The sequence below is a fragment of the Camelina sativa genome, chromosome 20, assembly GCF_030686135.1.
Source record: "Camelina sativa cultivar CO46 ecotype springtype chromosome 20, ASM3068613v1".
Classification (NCBI taxonomy): domain Eukaryota; kingdom Viridiplantae; phylum Streptophyta; class Magnoliopsida; order Brassicales; family Brassicaceae; genus Camelina; species Camelina sativa.
In genome coordinates, this window is record NC_141899.1 from 13,276,839 (window position 1) to 13,293,099 (window position 16,261).

The following is a 16,261-nucleotide window of genomic DNA, read 5'->3' on the forward strand; positions in this document are numbered from 1 at the left end:
TAACTATTGTTTTTTCTTATATTTTTAGTAACTTCAATATATATAGAGTAAAACCTTTAAAACATTAATAACCATGGGACTACAAATTTTTATTAATTTATTCAATTATTAATTAATAGAAAATGTTGATCCATCCAAAAAAATCAGTTCGAGATTGACAAAATATATTGATTTTATCAAAGTTATATTGTATCTGTGATTCTGGGGAAAATATCATCTTAGCCGATCGACGACTAGCGTTCGAGAGAGTAGTGCGTGAATTTAGGGTTACGATTTGGGGATTTTTTCTTTTGAACTGAGAGAGAGAAGAATCTTAAAGAAGATGTTTTTTTTTTTTGACAACAGAAGATGTTTTTTTTTTAAAGAAAAACAACTGAAAATTAGCTGTTTGCAATAACAAGCAAAAATTAATGCTAATTTTTATTTTAAAAATTATTTGCTAATATTTATTTTCTTTCATAGTAGCCGTTGATGAAAATAAGTTTATCTAATATTGTTTTCCATCTATATCTTCATGTATAAAAACAGTTTTTAATTTATCAACAAGATATTTTGAATGTAACTATTGTTTTTTCTTATTTTATCAAAAGTGAATAGTATCCAAATGTGGAGATTTATAATTAATAATTGGGAAAAGGAAGACTAGAGGTTTTATTGACATAGCTTATAATAGAGCAGTAGCAATATGCAGCATGGATAGTAAGCTGCAGAAACAGTATGCTTTTATATATTAATATGATGATATGTGATTGGTATAACAGTAAGTTTTTTGATATAAAATTACAAAATTAAACATTTTTATACAATTAGTAAGGGTAAAATTGTAATTTAAAACTTTAAAAAGCTTTATGCTTATGAAATGCTCTATTAAAAAGCATTGAGCTGTAGAGCATATAGCAGCATTTAAAAGTTTATATGATCTCTTATATGCTCAATTAAAACATGATGTTAAAAGACATTATGTTCATAAATATCCTCTACCAATCAAGCCCTACTTATAAAGGCAGTAGTATCTCTGTCTTAGTATCTCTGTCTTTGTTTTTAGAGCTCTATCAAGAGGAGAACTGATGTTGACATCCACTTATATATTTTTATAAATATTATGATTATCCATGCACACTTTTTTTTTTGTACACCAATTTCTTCATTCAAATCAGACGGTTACATTGGGGGTAGACGCACTCTGACAAGCCCAAAGTGCAAGCAAAATAGCTAACGACAATAATGCTAAAAACTCCAAACAAAAAAACCAAAAGCGATAGATAATGGGATAGTCAAGAGTAATCCTAACACTGAGGTAAAGAACATCAACAAGGAGTCCTTGGCAACAATAGAAACAATAAGTGAAAAGACTTCTTGTGGAACAATGACACTACAAGAAAACAGGGTATTTACAACTACGATTGGCGACTAAATGCGTAGTCAGGAAATTAAGCGAGTACTTGCCAACTATCTTACGACCATTTTACAACTGCGTAACATTAGTCGTAACTCAGACGTTATTTGCCGACCAAATACAATAGTCGGTATTGTAGTCATTGATTGACGACCTTTATACGACTAAATGGAAAGAACTTAATTTTGTTGCATCAAAGCAGCTAATTTGGCGACTACGTAGCAACTCTTTCTATTAGTCGGTAATTTGGCTACTAAGTAGTGACTAATGTTTTGGCATTCTTCACATATAAACTATAAATACATGCATCATGTTGTGGCATTCTCATATTAATCTCATTTTCAAAGGCACAAACAAAATATATGTAAGTAATATCAATTTTTTTATGCTTGCTTTACCATATCTATACTTATTATTAATTATTAATTATTAATTGTTAATTGTTTTAGACTTGAGCTTTTTGTTTTCTATTAGTACAGTTGTGAAGTGGTTGCAAAGTGAAAAATTACCTATGAAAGGTGAAGCTCAAAAAAATGTATATGAATCAGTAGGTCTGATCTTTTAAAATTAGTATCTTCATTTATGCTAAGTCATAAAATGTAATTTTAAATTAAAAATAGAAAATATAATTTTATTATAGTAAGTATATATGTAAATAATGTTTGTAAATTTAAAGTGATCAATATATTATGTAGCGTATATATAAGTAGTATGCTTTAAATAATATGTAAAGTAAATTAAATTATATATTTTTATAAAATTAATGTTGGCTACTGATTGGCGACAAACAAGTGATTAAATTCAAAAAAATTGTTATTACGTCTTGGACTAGATTTTGGACCAGATTTTGGACTCCAAAACAAGCCACTTGAAAGAAGTACTCCAAAGTTAGAGCTTGAAACTGCCACTTGGGCAGAGATATCAATCTTGGAATCGGTTGTAAACGCATGGAGACAAGACCCCAAATTACTGAACCGTTGACGATACCAACTAAGATTGATCAATTTTTTTCACATAAAACGAAAGAACAAACTCAGAGTATAATATTTCTTATTTGTAAATTAAATATTCAACCTAAAAAAAAAATTCGACTAAGATTTTTCAATCAATAAAACCTGATACCAAAAAACCTATAAAGGTTTGTCTTTTTCTTTGATGTTTGAAATTAATCCCTCAAGGTCAAGGGTTGAGAGGGCACTTGGGTTTTGGCCTTTGGCTGTATATTCTCCTGTCGAGATGTGTATGTGTATATCGCAGAAGAAGATCGAGCTTGGACACGACCATGGCTTCTTCTTTGGACGAAACATATATGATATATGAAAGTTTAATAATTTCTTATTTGATTTTTTAGTTTTTTTTTATATGTTTGATGAAAAGTATTACTAAGTTTTATTAATTTTTTGGTTGGTTGAATATAGTTAGTTCGATTGATGAATTTTGATTCGGTTCGGTTCAGTTTGGTTTGGGTCAATATCTGCTATAAACTATACAACTCGTTTTCACGCTTTTAGGTTCTGACACAAGCCGTGACGGCGTCGCCAAAGACTAAAACCCAAACCCATACGATATCACCAAAATACCCTCGACCAACAACCATAATTACACAAAACCCTCAACCCGAGTTCACACTACACTGCTCCGCCAACGAAACCACCACCGGGAGTACATGTCCGAGAAACAAATACCCAACGACAACAGCAACCTTCAATGAAGATGATACAAACAATCCTCCAACCGCCACGTGCCCAGATTACTTCCGTTGGATCCACGAGGATCTCCGTCCATGGGCGAAGACAGGGATCACGAGGGAAGCACTGGAGAGGAAGCTTTACGTGGAGAGGTTTCAAGATGCGTTTCAGACAAGGGACGTGTTCACTATCTGGGGATTCTTACAGCTTCTAAGGAAGTACCCTGGGAAGATTCCAGATCTCGAGCTTATGTTTGACTGCGTTGACTGGCCGGTCGTTAGAGCTGCGGAGTTCGCCGGAGTTAACGCGCCCTCGCCTCCGCCGTTGTTTCGGTACTGTGGTACTGTGGGAATGAGGAGACGCTTGATATTGTTTTTCCTGACTGGTCCTTCTGGGGATGGTAATAAAACAAAGCGCCCTTGAATTTTTTTATGTTTTCTCGGTTGCACCCCAATAGTTTCGAATTGATCAGTAGAAACCCATGAAATTTTGTAGGGCGGAGGTGAATATAAAGCCATGGGAGAGTTTGTTGAAGGAACTAAGAGAAGGGAACGAGAGGAAGACTTGGATAAACAGAGAGCCTTATGCTTACTGGAAAGGGAATCCAGTGGTCGCAGAGACACGACAAGATCTCATGAAATGTAATGTCTCTAAGGAACACGAGTGGAACGCTCGTTTGTATGCTCAGGTAATAATTTTCAAGATTCTGCTGCTTACAACTGCAAATTTCACAACAGTTTTATAAATTTTATGTGTGCGTTTCGACTTTGTCATGTAGGACTGGATCAAAGAATCAAAGGAAGGTTACAAGAAATCAGACTTGGCGAGCCAATGCCATCACAGGTAGTGTAGTTTTTGTAGACTTCAATTATATATACTCAAACGTTTAGTTAGGTTATGCAAAGTTGAAATAAGAAAGTATAGTAACGTTTATGGCTTTATGTAACAGGTACAAGATATATATAGAAGGTTCTGCATGGTCGGTGAGCGAGAAGTACATTTTGGCATGCGACTCTGTGACTCTGCTGGTGAAACCTCATTACTATGATTTCTTCACACGAGGCCTGCTTCCGGCTCACCATTATTGGCCCGTTAGGGAGCAGGACAAGTGCCGCTCCATCAAGTTCGCCGTTGATTGGGGCAACACTCACGTTCAAAAGGTACATTGTTTAATCCATCATGGGAGCTTCCCTTGTGAAGGTCTTGATCTTCATCAATTGGTACATTGTTAGTATATGATGAAAACCCCAATATCAACGCAGGCACAAGATATTGGAAAGGCGGCTAGCGATTTCATTCAACAAGAACTCAAGATGGACTATGTGTATGATTACATGTACCATCTTTTAACAGAATACTCGAAACTCCTCCTGTTTAAACCTGAGATTCCCCGGGATGCTGTGGAGATTTGCTCGGAAACAATGGCGTGCCCGAGGAGTGGGAACGAGCGGAAGTTCATGAAGGAATCACTTGTGAAACGCCCTGCGGACTCTGGTCCGTGTACCATGCCGCCTCCGTATGACCCGGCATTGCTTTACTCGGTTGTGAAGAGGAAACAGAGTACGACTACGAGAATCCTACAGTGGGAGATGAAGTACTGGAGTAAGCAGAATCAAACCGGTTCTTGATAATTTTTAGCTTTGTGTAGAGAAAACCAAATATATACAGTACACGTATTTTTTTTTTTTTTTTTGGACAAATACAGTACACGTATAACCTACCGGTTTCAACTTGTTTAAAATCCGGTTCGATGTTGTTGTAGATGACTAGAGACATATGTTCCAACTTTAGAATATTAACACGAAAACTCAAAACGGAAAAAAAAAAACTTCACATAATTTTCTAGCTTCGAATTTGTGACTTGAAAACTCATTCTCTAGATTTCATGATTACTATTTTTTTGTTTTTTTGTTCTTCTTGTAACAAGAATCTATGCATTGCATCAATTGTCAAAAAGAATAATGAGCTAAGTGCCAACCCACCAGCCAAAAATGTGAGTTTGAAATTAGTTTAAATTTGGTAAACAACAACCATCATCTTTGAATCCCAAAATGTCAAGCGTAGAGGTTATAAGATAGGGTTGGTTATGAAGTTGATGGTGGAACTTGAATACTTGATGGCTACTAGCCTACTACTACTCACTGATCCCAAGGCCGGTCCTTGAACTTTGGTGGCCTAAAGCATATTTTTAAGTAAAATTTAGTAAAAAAAAATTTTCATTAAAATACTAAAATATAACAAAAAAATATTTTAAATAGTTATTAAATACTTTAAAAAACATAAAACAATCTAAAAACAACTTTTCTAACTTTCATAGCAGCAAATTCATTTACTAGCTTATCATATTCAATAATATAGTTAATAATCCAAAAAAGTTGATAATATAGTATTATTATAATAAAATAAGGATTAAAGTTAAGAAAGGAAAAAAAACAAAAGCTTACTCCAGTTTAGTTTGAAGTAGTATAATATTTTAATATCTAGTAGAATCTAATATTTGAAGATTTTATTGTTAAAAACAGAAATTAAAAAGATTAACTAAAAAAATTTCGACAAATCTATGCCAAAATAAAAGGAAAACAAAATCGTAAGCAAACGGAAAAAAAAAAAAAAAAAAAAACTGTAAAAGAAAGAAAACAAAAAAAAATAATAAAGAAAGTGTAGAGCAAAGGACTCGAACCAGAAACAAACCATTTTGTGGCAGGACACATAGCCAACTGACCTAACTAATCTCTTGAAGATATGGCTCTAACAAATTTCTTATATTGTGTGGCCTAAAGCAAATGCTTTGGCTGCTTTATGGGTGGGCCGGGCCTGACTGATCCCACCACAAGTTGCTGTAACTTTGAGACTAATAAATACGTTTCTTCGAGATTTGATACATTGCTTCTGATATAGGCCACAATAATTTTGATTTTGCTGTTTTTCTCTCTAAATTTTCATGTCACGTAGGTCCCAGATTTACCTGTTTTTCTAATATTTTTAGTTGATCATAGAGTGTTTTGCAAGTTACTGTTCAGATTTAGACCCACCCATCGCACTACAATACTGTATGATTACAATAATTATATATATAAAGCTGAAGCTATTAAATACATCCACACAAACTAGTCTGCCGTCAAACAAAGTAACACCTTAATTATGATTTTATTTATGTTATAATAATGGTAACTCTTAAAGTCGAAAACTCTCTACTTGCACATGTGCATCTTTTATAAGACTATTAACTCCAATTTCCTAGTCTAACACCTCTCTTAATTAAGATTTTTGGCGATTTCAGTGTCACTAATCAGATTCACAGCCCAGTAATTAATCCGAATCACGTGCTTTTTCGTTGGGTATCACGTGTCTGTCACGGTTCCCTTCATGTGCAAGAATTTAAAACAAAGTAGAATTGTTCAGATCTCGCAGCCTTTTGTTGTCTTCACATGCATCACGTATAGAGCGTAACACTTTAACTTAGGGGGAGATATTGGTTTAGAATTTAGAAAGAATTTTAATGACTTTATGTTTTTGCTGATTGTTAGAATCATAGAAAATTGAAAGTTAAAAATGAAGGATTCTAAGAGATTGTTTAAGAAGTTTTTTAAAATCTTGATGATTTGTTTTTTCTAATTTTGTAAAATCTTTCTATTTGATGAAAGAGTTTTCATGACTTTTATTATGAAAGAAATGATATAAAATCCTAAACCAATAATATAAAATTTGAATTCTTTAACAATTCAAGATTCTTTTGTTTTACTTGAATAACATAAAACTTTTAATGACTTTATAAAACTCTTAATCCAATAGCACTAGATTTATCAAGATTTTAGATAACTTTTTACAAATTCACAACCAATAACACCAAATTTTTAAAGAGTTTCTAAAAGTTTTGATTGAATAACAACATATTTTACCTAACTTTTAAAGTCATTAAAATTCTTTCTAAATTCTAAACCAATACCTCCCCCTTAATAATACCTGATCATCCACTTCCACTCTGTGTCCATCTGTACTACTGCATACTATTTTTTCTTTTTTCCTTTTATTCTTTCAAATCAGATAATTCAGATGTCTGTTTCTATAGCTGTTTAATGCACTCCAAACAAAAAAAAATAAAGAAACATTTAAATGTTTGAGGAAGTAATAAAAACTAAAAAGATCAAAACTTAGTTCTGCAATATTTATATTTGAAAAAGCCATCAAAAAAGGTAAAGAAAAAATACACTGTTTAATTTGTTCTTCTTTTTTTTTTTAGAATTTAACTTTATTTTGTCCACACACTGACAAAAAATATACCGAATGTTATCTTGCTTTGATAAAAAAAAAAAAAAAAATCCACAATTATTTGCAGAGTGGAGTATTTTATGTAGTGGGCCAACGGACTTAACAGCCGTTACTCACCTCCGTCATTCGTGGCGGCAATAAAGAAGACATACCAACGTTACCGGTTTTCAATCTACCGGGGATTAACTTTGGTTTTAGATTCGGTTTCGCGGTTAAACTCAGTTAGTTAAGAATTAATATTACAATTTTCACTAACCCTCAAACAATTAAATCATATGGTATGAAAAATTTAAAGAAAAGAAAAGTATTGTGAAAATTCAAATCTTTGGTTTTCTGGTTGAGTCTGGTACGGTTTACAAATACCAATACAGTTAGAACCGGCACGTCTCCGTTAATCAACGCACTATAAAAGCAACCACTTCGTCTTCTTCATTTCTTCGCTAAGTCGTAACCGTTCAAATTCTCTCTCTCTCTCTCTCTCTCTCTCTCAATTTTGTAGTTTCCTCTACTTAGCTTAAGCAATCGAAGATGCGTGAGATTCTCCATATTCAAGGTGGTCAATGTGGAAACCAGATCGGAGCTAAGTTCTGGGAAGTAGTTTGCGCCGAGCACGGTATCGATTCCACCGGAAGGTACCAAGGAGAGAACGATTTACAACTCGAACGAGTCACATGTCTACTACAACGAAGCGAGTTGCGGGAGGTTCGTCCCACGTGCCGTGTTGATGGATCTGGAGCCAGGGACTATGGACAGTGTCAGATCCGGTCCCTACGGTCAGATCTTCCGTCCTGATAACTTCGTCTTCGGTCAATCCGGCGCCGGTAACAATTGGGCTAAAGGACATTACACGGAAGGTGCTGAGCTTATCGATTCTGTTCTCGATGTCGTTCGTAAAGAAGCTGAGAACTGTGACTGCTTGCAAGGTTTGAATTCGGCCCATTAAAGGCCCATTTCATATAGTTATGAATAGTGTGTGGTTGATGATGTTGTGAATGATATGTGTAGGATTCCAAGTGTGTCACTCATTGGGAGGAGGAACAGGATCTGGAATGGGAACGTTGTTGATTTCAAAGATCAGGGAAAAGTATCCTGACCGGATGATGCTGACGTTTTCAGTCTTCCCGTCACCGAAAGTGTCCGACACTGTTGTTGAGCCTTACAATGCAACTCTCTCTGTTCATCAGCTTGTTGAGAATGCAGATGAGTGTATGGTTCTTGACAATGAAGCTCTCTATGATATTTGTTTCAGAACTCTTAAGCTCACCACTCCTAGCTGTAAGCCTCTTCTTCTTCTTTGTTTAGTTATATATATATCTAATTGATTAGGAGTTGAAATTGTTGTTGATGGATATGACATATCTTCTTTGTTCAGTTGGAGACTTGAATCACCTCATCTCTGCAACGATGAGTGGTGTCACTTGCTGCCTACGTTTCCCTGGTCAGTTAAACTCTGACCTGCGAAAGCTTGCAGTGAACTTAATCCCATTCCCTCGTCTCCACTTCTTCATGGTCGGGTTTGCACCGTTGACATCTCGTGGATCACAGCAGTACAGAGCGTTGACCGTCCCTGAGCTCACACAACAGATGTGGGATTCGAAGAACATGATGTGTGCAGCTGACCCACGACACGGCAGGTACTTAACCGCATCAGCTATGTTCAGAGGCAAAATGAGCACCAAAGAAGTGGACGAGCAGATGATCAACGTTCAGAACAAGAACTCGTCCTACTTCGTTGAGTGGATCCCAAACAACGTGAAATCAACCGTCTGTGACATCCCACCAACGGGTCTGAAAATGGCATCTACTTTTATCGGGAACTCGACATCGATCCAGGAGATGTTTAGGCGTGTGAGTGAACAGTTCACAGCCATGTTCAGAAGAAAAGCTTTCTTGCATTGGTACACTGGTGAAGGAATGGATGAGATGGAGTTCACAGAGGCCGAGAGCAACATGAACGATTTGGTGTCGGAGTATCAGCAGTACCAAGACGCAACGGCTGATGAGGAAGAAGGTTATGAGTATGAAGAAGATGAAGAAGAAGTGCAGGAGGAGCAATAACAACAGCTTCTCCCTTTTTTTTTCTTAATTTGTTTGTGTGAGTTTAGTATCTTTGGCTTGGTTTTCTCTTTTCTTTTCCAGTCTTGCTTTTTTCTTGTATACACATTTGGCTATGTGTGATTGTGATTTTAGATCTAAGGATTAGGAAAATATATGTTTATATAAGTCTTTTCGGGTGCTTGGATTTGAGACATTGTTTGTTAGTGATTTCCTTCAAACGTTTGTGATTCCCTCTGTTTGCATTACCGTATTATCTACGCCATTATCGCTATGAAGTATTGTAGTTATTGAGTTATGTCACATTTGGACATATTTCACCACTGCAATCTTGGATGAACCTCAACTTCTTAAATTAATTAACATATAAGATCATCTCTAGATCAACTTGGCTTTGACTTAAGGTTCCGTGATTCTACAAACATAACCAAAAAAAATAATGAGAGTTGGTCTCCTTGTTCTGGTTTTGATGCTACATAACAAAATCATTTTCAAAAGAAGATTCTAAGTTTATACTAACTACAAACAAAAAAAAGTTGATAAGAAGAAGAAGAAGAAGAGTAAACTGTGTACCGCGATAGTTATGGCCTGGAGCATTAGAAGCCTTGAATAACAAAAAGAAAAAGATATATAACTACACAACTCAATTGAAATTTTAATCGAACCTTTACAAGTAAGTAATGCGTACAAAAAATACGTATAACTTTTGGAGAAAATGTAATTGACTATATAGTAAACTGTAATTGAAAAGTGATTAAACATCTAGATTTACCAAAAAATCTGTTGTAGAAGCTGCTGGAATGAGATTATGACATGTTTTATCACATGGATATGGGCAATCTATTTCTTTTGCTTCTTCATCTCTCCCAAAATACCAATCTCCTACCGTCTCAGCAATTGTCTGAAACTCAAACCGAGTCCGGTTTAAAACCATTTTATAAACAGGATAATTGAAAACGATTGAGAATGAAATTCCGGTTTAACTATACCTTATTGTGGATTCTAGGTGACGTAGGAGAGAGCCAAGTCTCCTCTAAAGCACTTTGACAATGATCGAAGCATGAGTTTATAAACATTCCTCCTCTACTAGAATTTCTGAAGAAATTCATCAAAGCTCCCAACATATCTTTCCTAAACCCTGCGAAAAGAAAACCGGAAAGTCAGTTCAAGTTATGTTTTCTTTTTGTTGTTTCCGGTTTTGTCACTTGAACCGAATCAGTTGAGTTTTTGAACCTTGAAGTGCATCGAGCTGGTGTGGATTACATGCTGTCACATTAAGCTTACAACGGTTCCAACGCCCGGTTCGATCAGCAGAAGGCGGAACCAATCCATGATGAAACTGATTTTGTAATTAAAACAAAGGTTAAACGTACCAAACCGCCGGTTTACAAAAAATTGAACCCGGTATAATTAACAAAAACATACCTGGAATACATCGTAGGCTGAATTTAAGATGAAAAATGGTGTCTCGATAAATCGTAATATGTATTGCGGAAAAAAACACTGCAAAAAGAATTTACAAATTAATAATTTAGAGATTTATATTTAATTTGTAAAAGAAAGAGTAAAAATGTATTTAAAGATTTGAGATTTTTACCAGAGATGGCTCAGGATAAAATGCGTGTGTACAATTTGGATCGAGGTTTTTTTGTATACCCTGCAAAGTTTTGTTCTACAAATGTAAGAAAATAAGAAACTTAAGGACAAATAATTGAGAATTTAGTACCTGTAGAGACACAAGCTGTTTGTAAAAAGATCTCATTGTCCGGTTTGCTGCTACATCAATTCTGTTAAACCAATATCAACCGTAAATGTTGCTAAACCGAAACCAAAGATCATCAAAACATTCGATTCATGAAAAAACTTACGCGTCAAGGAAGAGTCCAGCGTCGCTCATGCACTTAACGCTTGCGTTTTTGGGCAAATAGCTCGTGAAATTGTCACAATGCAAAAACGTAGACAAACCACCAGCTGAACAACCGGTCAGAAGAGCCTGCGTGCCGGTTAATTTCATGGAATTTACCGGTTTAGAATTCACATCAGTAAGGCAAATTTAAACTAGCTAAAAAATTTCACAATGTATTTTATACTTGACTGATGGTTATTATCAAAATAATTAATTTGGTTAATGAAACTTAACCGGATACCGAACCGAACCGGGGTATAAAAGAAGAAATATTTTACCTTGCGGGCTTTTGCTAAACCTTTGGGAAGAAGGTCAAGAATTATGGCATTCCATATTCTTTGTCCTCTGAAATAAAGCAGTGACGTCTGTCATTCATTCAATCGGATAAAAAAAATCAGTAAAACAATCATTAACCAGATCGTTCGGCTATGTTTTTCCGGTTATTAAAAACGGTTAAAGAAAACATATTGGTTTAAAGCGGTTTTACCCCGTTGCCATGTTGTGAATCTCCCGCAAATGAAGCTCCGTCACAATACCTCAGCCTCACTTTGTTCCAATTGTAAAAATCTGAATTACATAAAGAAAAAAATTTAAGTCCAAGTCCACCAACCAATGTGGTGTATGACATATTGTGTGTGAATGATGTTCTAATAAAGCCAAATCAAGCTTTTGACTCGAGACAGACCAAAACTGGACTTCACATGTCAAGATGTGCAATGACAGTTTAACCTTTCCTTGAATTAGATACCTAACTCGAGGAAGGTAGGATCGATGTGTAATTTGACATGGGACTTTGAGGTAGATCGATAGCGTGTGCTCTCTCGTTAGGAAAGGGGACAAAGACAAAATAAAATAAAGCAAGTATGGAGAAGAAGAAAGCCATAATCAATTAATAGAAAGAGATAAAGCCAAAATTATTATTTCTAACTATTTATATATTAGAAAAAAAAATCTGAATTGTTAACAGAAACATTTGAACCATCACGTGGAAGAGAGACCACAACCACAAGCAAACATGTTCCAATTAATAAATTTTAATGCATGGAGATTTGTATTAAGAAGAATGACCTGGATTTTGAGAGGCGTTGTTGCTTAAGATTCCGGAGAAGACGACGGTCTTGCTCATATAACGTGTGGAGCCTCGACGGGTCTTTGCTCTATCCACGCATGATGCTATATCATTGCACCATCCTCCTCCCTATACACGATTAGTAACTTGCAAAATTCAATTAATTTTTTCAAGATAATGTACTTTATAAGACAAAATGAGTGGTGGATTGAATAAAAATAAATGTGTTTCTTTGTCGTAGAAAAGACCTATAGATAGAGAGAATGTTCACTAGTTATTATAAATGCGCGTCATAAAGTGAAAGGCGTGAGACACGATCCAACTAGCTCGAGACACGATGAATGCTCTATAGTTCCTAAAACGGCGCCGTAATTAGTAGTTTTTTATTTTAAAAAAGTCTCGAATTAATCTTAATTATTGTGAATTCGGGTATTTGAAGTGTGTACATTACTTGAAATCAAGTACTACTAATATCTACCAGCTTGTCACATTTAAAATTTTAATCACTTGATAGGAACTTCGTAATGCATCGAAGTAGTTAATTCATAATTGATTACACAAATCATTATCAAGATTTATTTCAAGAACTTGATTGTTTCGTAGACAATTAACGCATAGAAAAATATGTTTATTCTTACATAGGCTAGCTGGTTTCAATTATTTTTGCATACTCATGGAGTTGGTTACAACAGCAATGCTTTGACTATGCAGGACCAATTAAAAACAAAGAGACTACTACCAAATTTACTAACCGATGATTTATTCGCAGCACATGATTATAAAACATACAATCATTTTTAAGAATATAATAACAACCCTTTTGTGTTTAATTTTTTTTTGAACATTTTGTTAATTATTACTTAGAGTAAATGTAAATAATATAATTTAATTACCTCAAACTGCAAAAGCCAATTGTTTGATCCAGCACCAAAGCCTCTGTCTAAATGATACGCCGGTAAGCTCCCGTCCAAGCAAACTACAAAACCAAAAGTTAAAATATAAATCCAAATACACTTTTTTTCTTTCTTAAACTTGTTACAAATGAAAACTCAAAATTAAATTTTCAACGTAAGTAAAGATAGCTAACAGAGACTCGTTTATGTTAGATGATGTTGCGTGACATGCGGTTAAAAACCATTACTGAACTCAGCTACAAAACTGACATAACCAGTCCAATAAAATCAAGAAGTAATGTATATCTTAACCAAGAAAACAAAAATAGATTAGGACAAAAGAAGGAAGGAGGGAAGACATACAAGCACCAAGAGCGGCGGCGTCTCGGACCAGAGTCATGCTAACGCGCCGGCCAGGGTCGCCGGCGGAAACTAGCGGTAGAGAAAAAGCCACGTAGAAGAGGAGAAGAACCATAGCCGCCGTTAGATCGAGAAGCCGCGTCGTCGTCTTCATTCTTCTACCTTTTTTTTTTTGAGGCTTCTTCAATGGTGAATGAAGGAGAGACTTGGGGATGAAAGAAACAATGTCGTCGAGTTCTTTTTTTTTTTTTTTTTCTTTTTTTGTTATCTTAGGATCATCAACGAAAGGAAAGGAATAATTGACTTGGAGATTTTAGAGGGAAATGGAAACGTTTTATATATTTTATAAATATATAATAAAGATTTTTATGGAAAGTAATTTGGAGAACCAAGTGGGTAAGAGGTAAGAGAGAGATTTATGATTTTGATAGGCACAACAAAGAGGCTTTTGTTATCTTAGAGTTTGTTTTCCTATGTATGAAAAAGATTGATTGTTAATTGTTAGAAGAAATCTCTTTGTTATTATCATCTCATATCTTATATACATAAATGCATTTGTATATATATACTTCCCCACATGGAGAGAGCTAGACTCACTTATTTTTCATGTGTGTGTGTGTGTAAAGAGAAACATATCTGACCAAAAAAATAATGTTATTCTGCTTTTTTTTTATGTTCTTACTAAAGGTAAAGTCTAAATGATATCTTCTTGAATCAAAGGACATTTAATAAAGATTAAACTTAAGCCTTAAACAATAGATGGGATAAAATTTTTTTCTTACCCTATTCAACTGAAATGAATATATTTCCTAAGTTCCACAATCAGAATTTAAGTTTACTCTGGTCAAACCATTCAAACTTATCATTTCTGGTTTTGTAAGATTTCTCTTTCTGTAAATTGTATTAAAATTTTATTTCAGTGACATGTTGCAACTTATAAGTTCCACAATCACATGTTGCAACTTATAAGTTCCACAAGAGAGTTAAGTTTAGTTATCTGAAGAATAGACAGCATAGGGCGTAGATAGAATAGAACCAAGAAATTATAAGATAACAATACTTTTTTTTTTAATAAGAAAATGTATTGTATTTTAGAAATAATTCAAGTATGGAGATGGGTCTTGATGGGTGGGTCACCAGCTGATGGATTAGAGTCGGAAATCAACCTTCTTAGGTGTCTTTTTTGGTTTAGGTTCACCGGACCTTCTTATTAATCTCTCTCTTTAAAGAACAAATCCACAAAATATGTTAGGAATATAAATGATATATAGTTACATTTATTTACGTACACTCGTTACCTAATCAAATAGTTACATTTATTTACGTACATTCATCAACCTAACTACAACTTTCGTATTCATAATCATGTGAAGAAAGAAAAGTTTGATAGTTAGTTATGGCTGTTAGCCTTGGTCCTTATGATGATTGGGTTTGATCCTAACGGTCCTCGTTCACCAAATGCATATGTTTTTTTGTTTGCCTTTGAAGTGAAGCTATCAAAAATTTATCTACGTATATACAATTTTGATTAATGAAGAAACTTTGATGAGGAGAATATTCTCAAGTTTTGGTTTCGGCTTTCAAATGTAAATCAATAAAATCTAGAATACCTTATTTCTTACCCGTTTATTTTGTAATGGTCTATATGCTCATAGATCAGGTGTATATATGGTACAATTAATTAAAATTTTGATTTATTTACTTGTTATGATATTGTTTTTCACTTGAGATTAGTATGTTGCTTCCAAGCATAATACAGTATCCATGCATTCTTCTCATCCTTATCCTGTTGATTTTCTTCTTAATTTCTTTGTAAGAATATCAAATTTATTTAGAGTCAATCAAAATTTAGATTTACATAGAATGATATAATGAATACTTTTGACCAATAAACTTTATGACATCTCTACTTGTTTTTTGAAAGACCTCTAAAGTAGCACAAACGATTAACTTATATATAGGTTATTATTATACATTTGATAATGATATGTAAGACATCATCCCATTCAAATCGAACTAGTATATGCAACAATTTCAACGAGCATACTTTACCAATAAATAAGTCTATTTTACAATTGTCGGTTGTCGAATAAATACTTATGTTCCTAGAGCACAACTGATAACAACAATTCACATTCTCATACATTAACAACAAATTTGAAGATTGTTATGAAAATTGATAATAACATACCACATGTATAATAATGAAAGAATTTGCCACGCCTATAAATTCTAAAAGTTAACAATATCACAAGATTCAGTCGAAATTAAATTAAGCTAACATATGTACAAAACCTCACATACATTTACCATATGATCAAAATGAAATTGTTCTTATGAGGTTGCTACAATAACAACGACTATATTACTTTCAAAATGAGTCATATCATATTAATTAAAAGATAAACATAAATAAATAAAGAAATGATACAAAACTCATGTCGTAGTTAAATAATTTTTGGATATTGCAAAATTACTCTAGGGACGTCACAATTCATGGTTTATTTGTTAAAGTTTATGCTCATAGATCTAGTGAATATAGTACAATTGATTAAAATTTTGATTTATACTACTCTCGAATCAATTTATTCTAGATGGGTTATTTTTTTTTATGGATTGTGTTCA

The 16,261-nt window shown here is 34.1% G+C and overlaps 4 protein-coding genes across 9 annotated transcripts; 3 read left to right on the forward strand and 1 right to left on the reverse strand.

Moving 5' to 3' along the window:
- The first annotated feature begins 2,551 nt into the window (after positions 1–2,551).
- LOC147918805 (uncharacterized) lies at positions 2,552–3,507 on the forward strand. The gene is made up of 2 exons (XM_087503713.1): positions 2,552–2,614; positions 2,908–3,507. The coding sequence occupies exons 1-2, from the start codon at positions 2,552–2,554 to the stop codon at positions 3,505–3,507; spliced, it is 663 nt and encodes a 220-aa protein (XP_087359839.1).
- Positions 3,508–3,579: 72 nt separating this feature from the next.
- Positions 3,580–4,825, forward strand: LOC104770743 (uncharacterized). The gene is made up of 4 exons (XM_087504331.1): positions 3,580–3,772; positions 3,863–3,927; positions 4,034–4,244; positions 4,347–4,825. The coding sequence occupies exons 1-4, from the start codon at positions 3,719–3,721 to the stop codon at positions 4,710–4,712; spliced, it is 696 nt and encodes a 231-aa protein (XP_087360457.1). The 5' UTR covers positions 3,580–3,718; the 3' UTR covers positions 4,713–4,825.
- A 2,950-nt stretch (positions 4,826–7,775) lies between these two features.
- Positions 7,776–9,641, forward strand: LOC104772499 (tubulin beta-8 chain). The gene is made up of 3 exons (XM_010497103.3): positions 7,776–8,276; positions 8,359–8,628; positions 8,726–9,641. Exons 1-3 carry the CDS (start codon positions 8,078–8,080, stop codon positions 9,409–9,411), a joined length of 1,155 nt encoding a protein of 384 aa, XP_010495405.2. The 5' UTR covers positions 7,776–8,077; the 3' UTR covers positions 9,412–9,641.
- Positions 9,642–9,739: 98 nt separating this feature from the next.
- LOC104770744 (pectin acetylesterase 9-like) lies at positions 9,740–14,170 on the reverse strand. Of its 6 annotated transcripts, none has more exons than XM_087505116.1 (14): positions 13,640–14,170; positions 13,277–13,359; positions 12,383–12,512; positions 11,802–11,881; positions 11,593–11,679; positions 11,277–11,401; positions 11,135–11,195; positions 11,006–11,065; positions 10,834–10,911; positions 10,642–10,747; positions 10,398–10,546; positions 10,181–10,309; positions 9,982–10,012; positions 9,740–9,823 (listed from the first exon to the last, which is right to left on the reverse strand). In XM_087505116.1, exons 1-14 carry the CDS (start codon positions 13,788–13,790, stop codon positions 9,792–9,794), a joined length of 1,302 nt encoding a protein of 433 aa, XP_087361242.1. In that variant the 5' UTR covers positions 13,791–14,170; the 3' UTR covers positions 9,740–9,791. The 6 variants fall into 6 exon arrangements, with proteins under 6 accessions (XP_087361242.1, XP_087361245.1, XP_010493504.1 ...); XM_087505119.1 differs by having other exon boundaries at positions 11,593–11,659; positions 13,640–14,077; XM_010495202.3 differs by having other exon boundaries at positions 9,740–10,012.
- Positions 14,171–16,261: the final 2,091 nt, after the last annotated feature.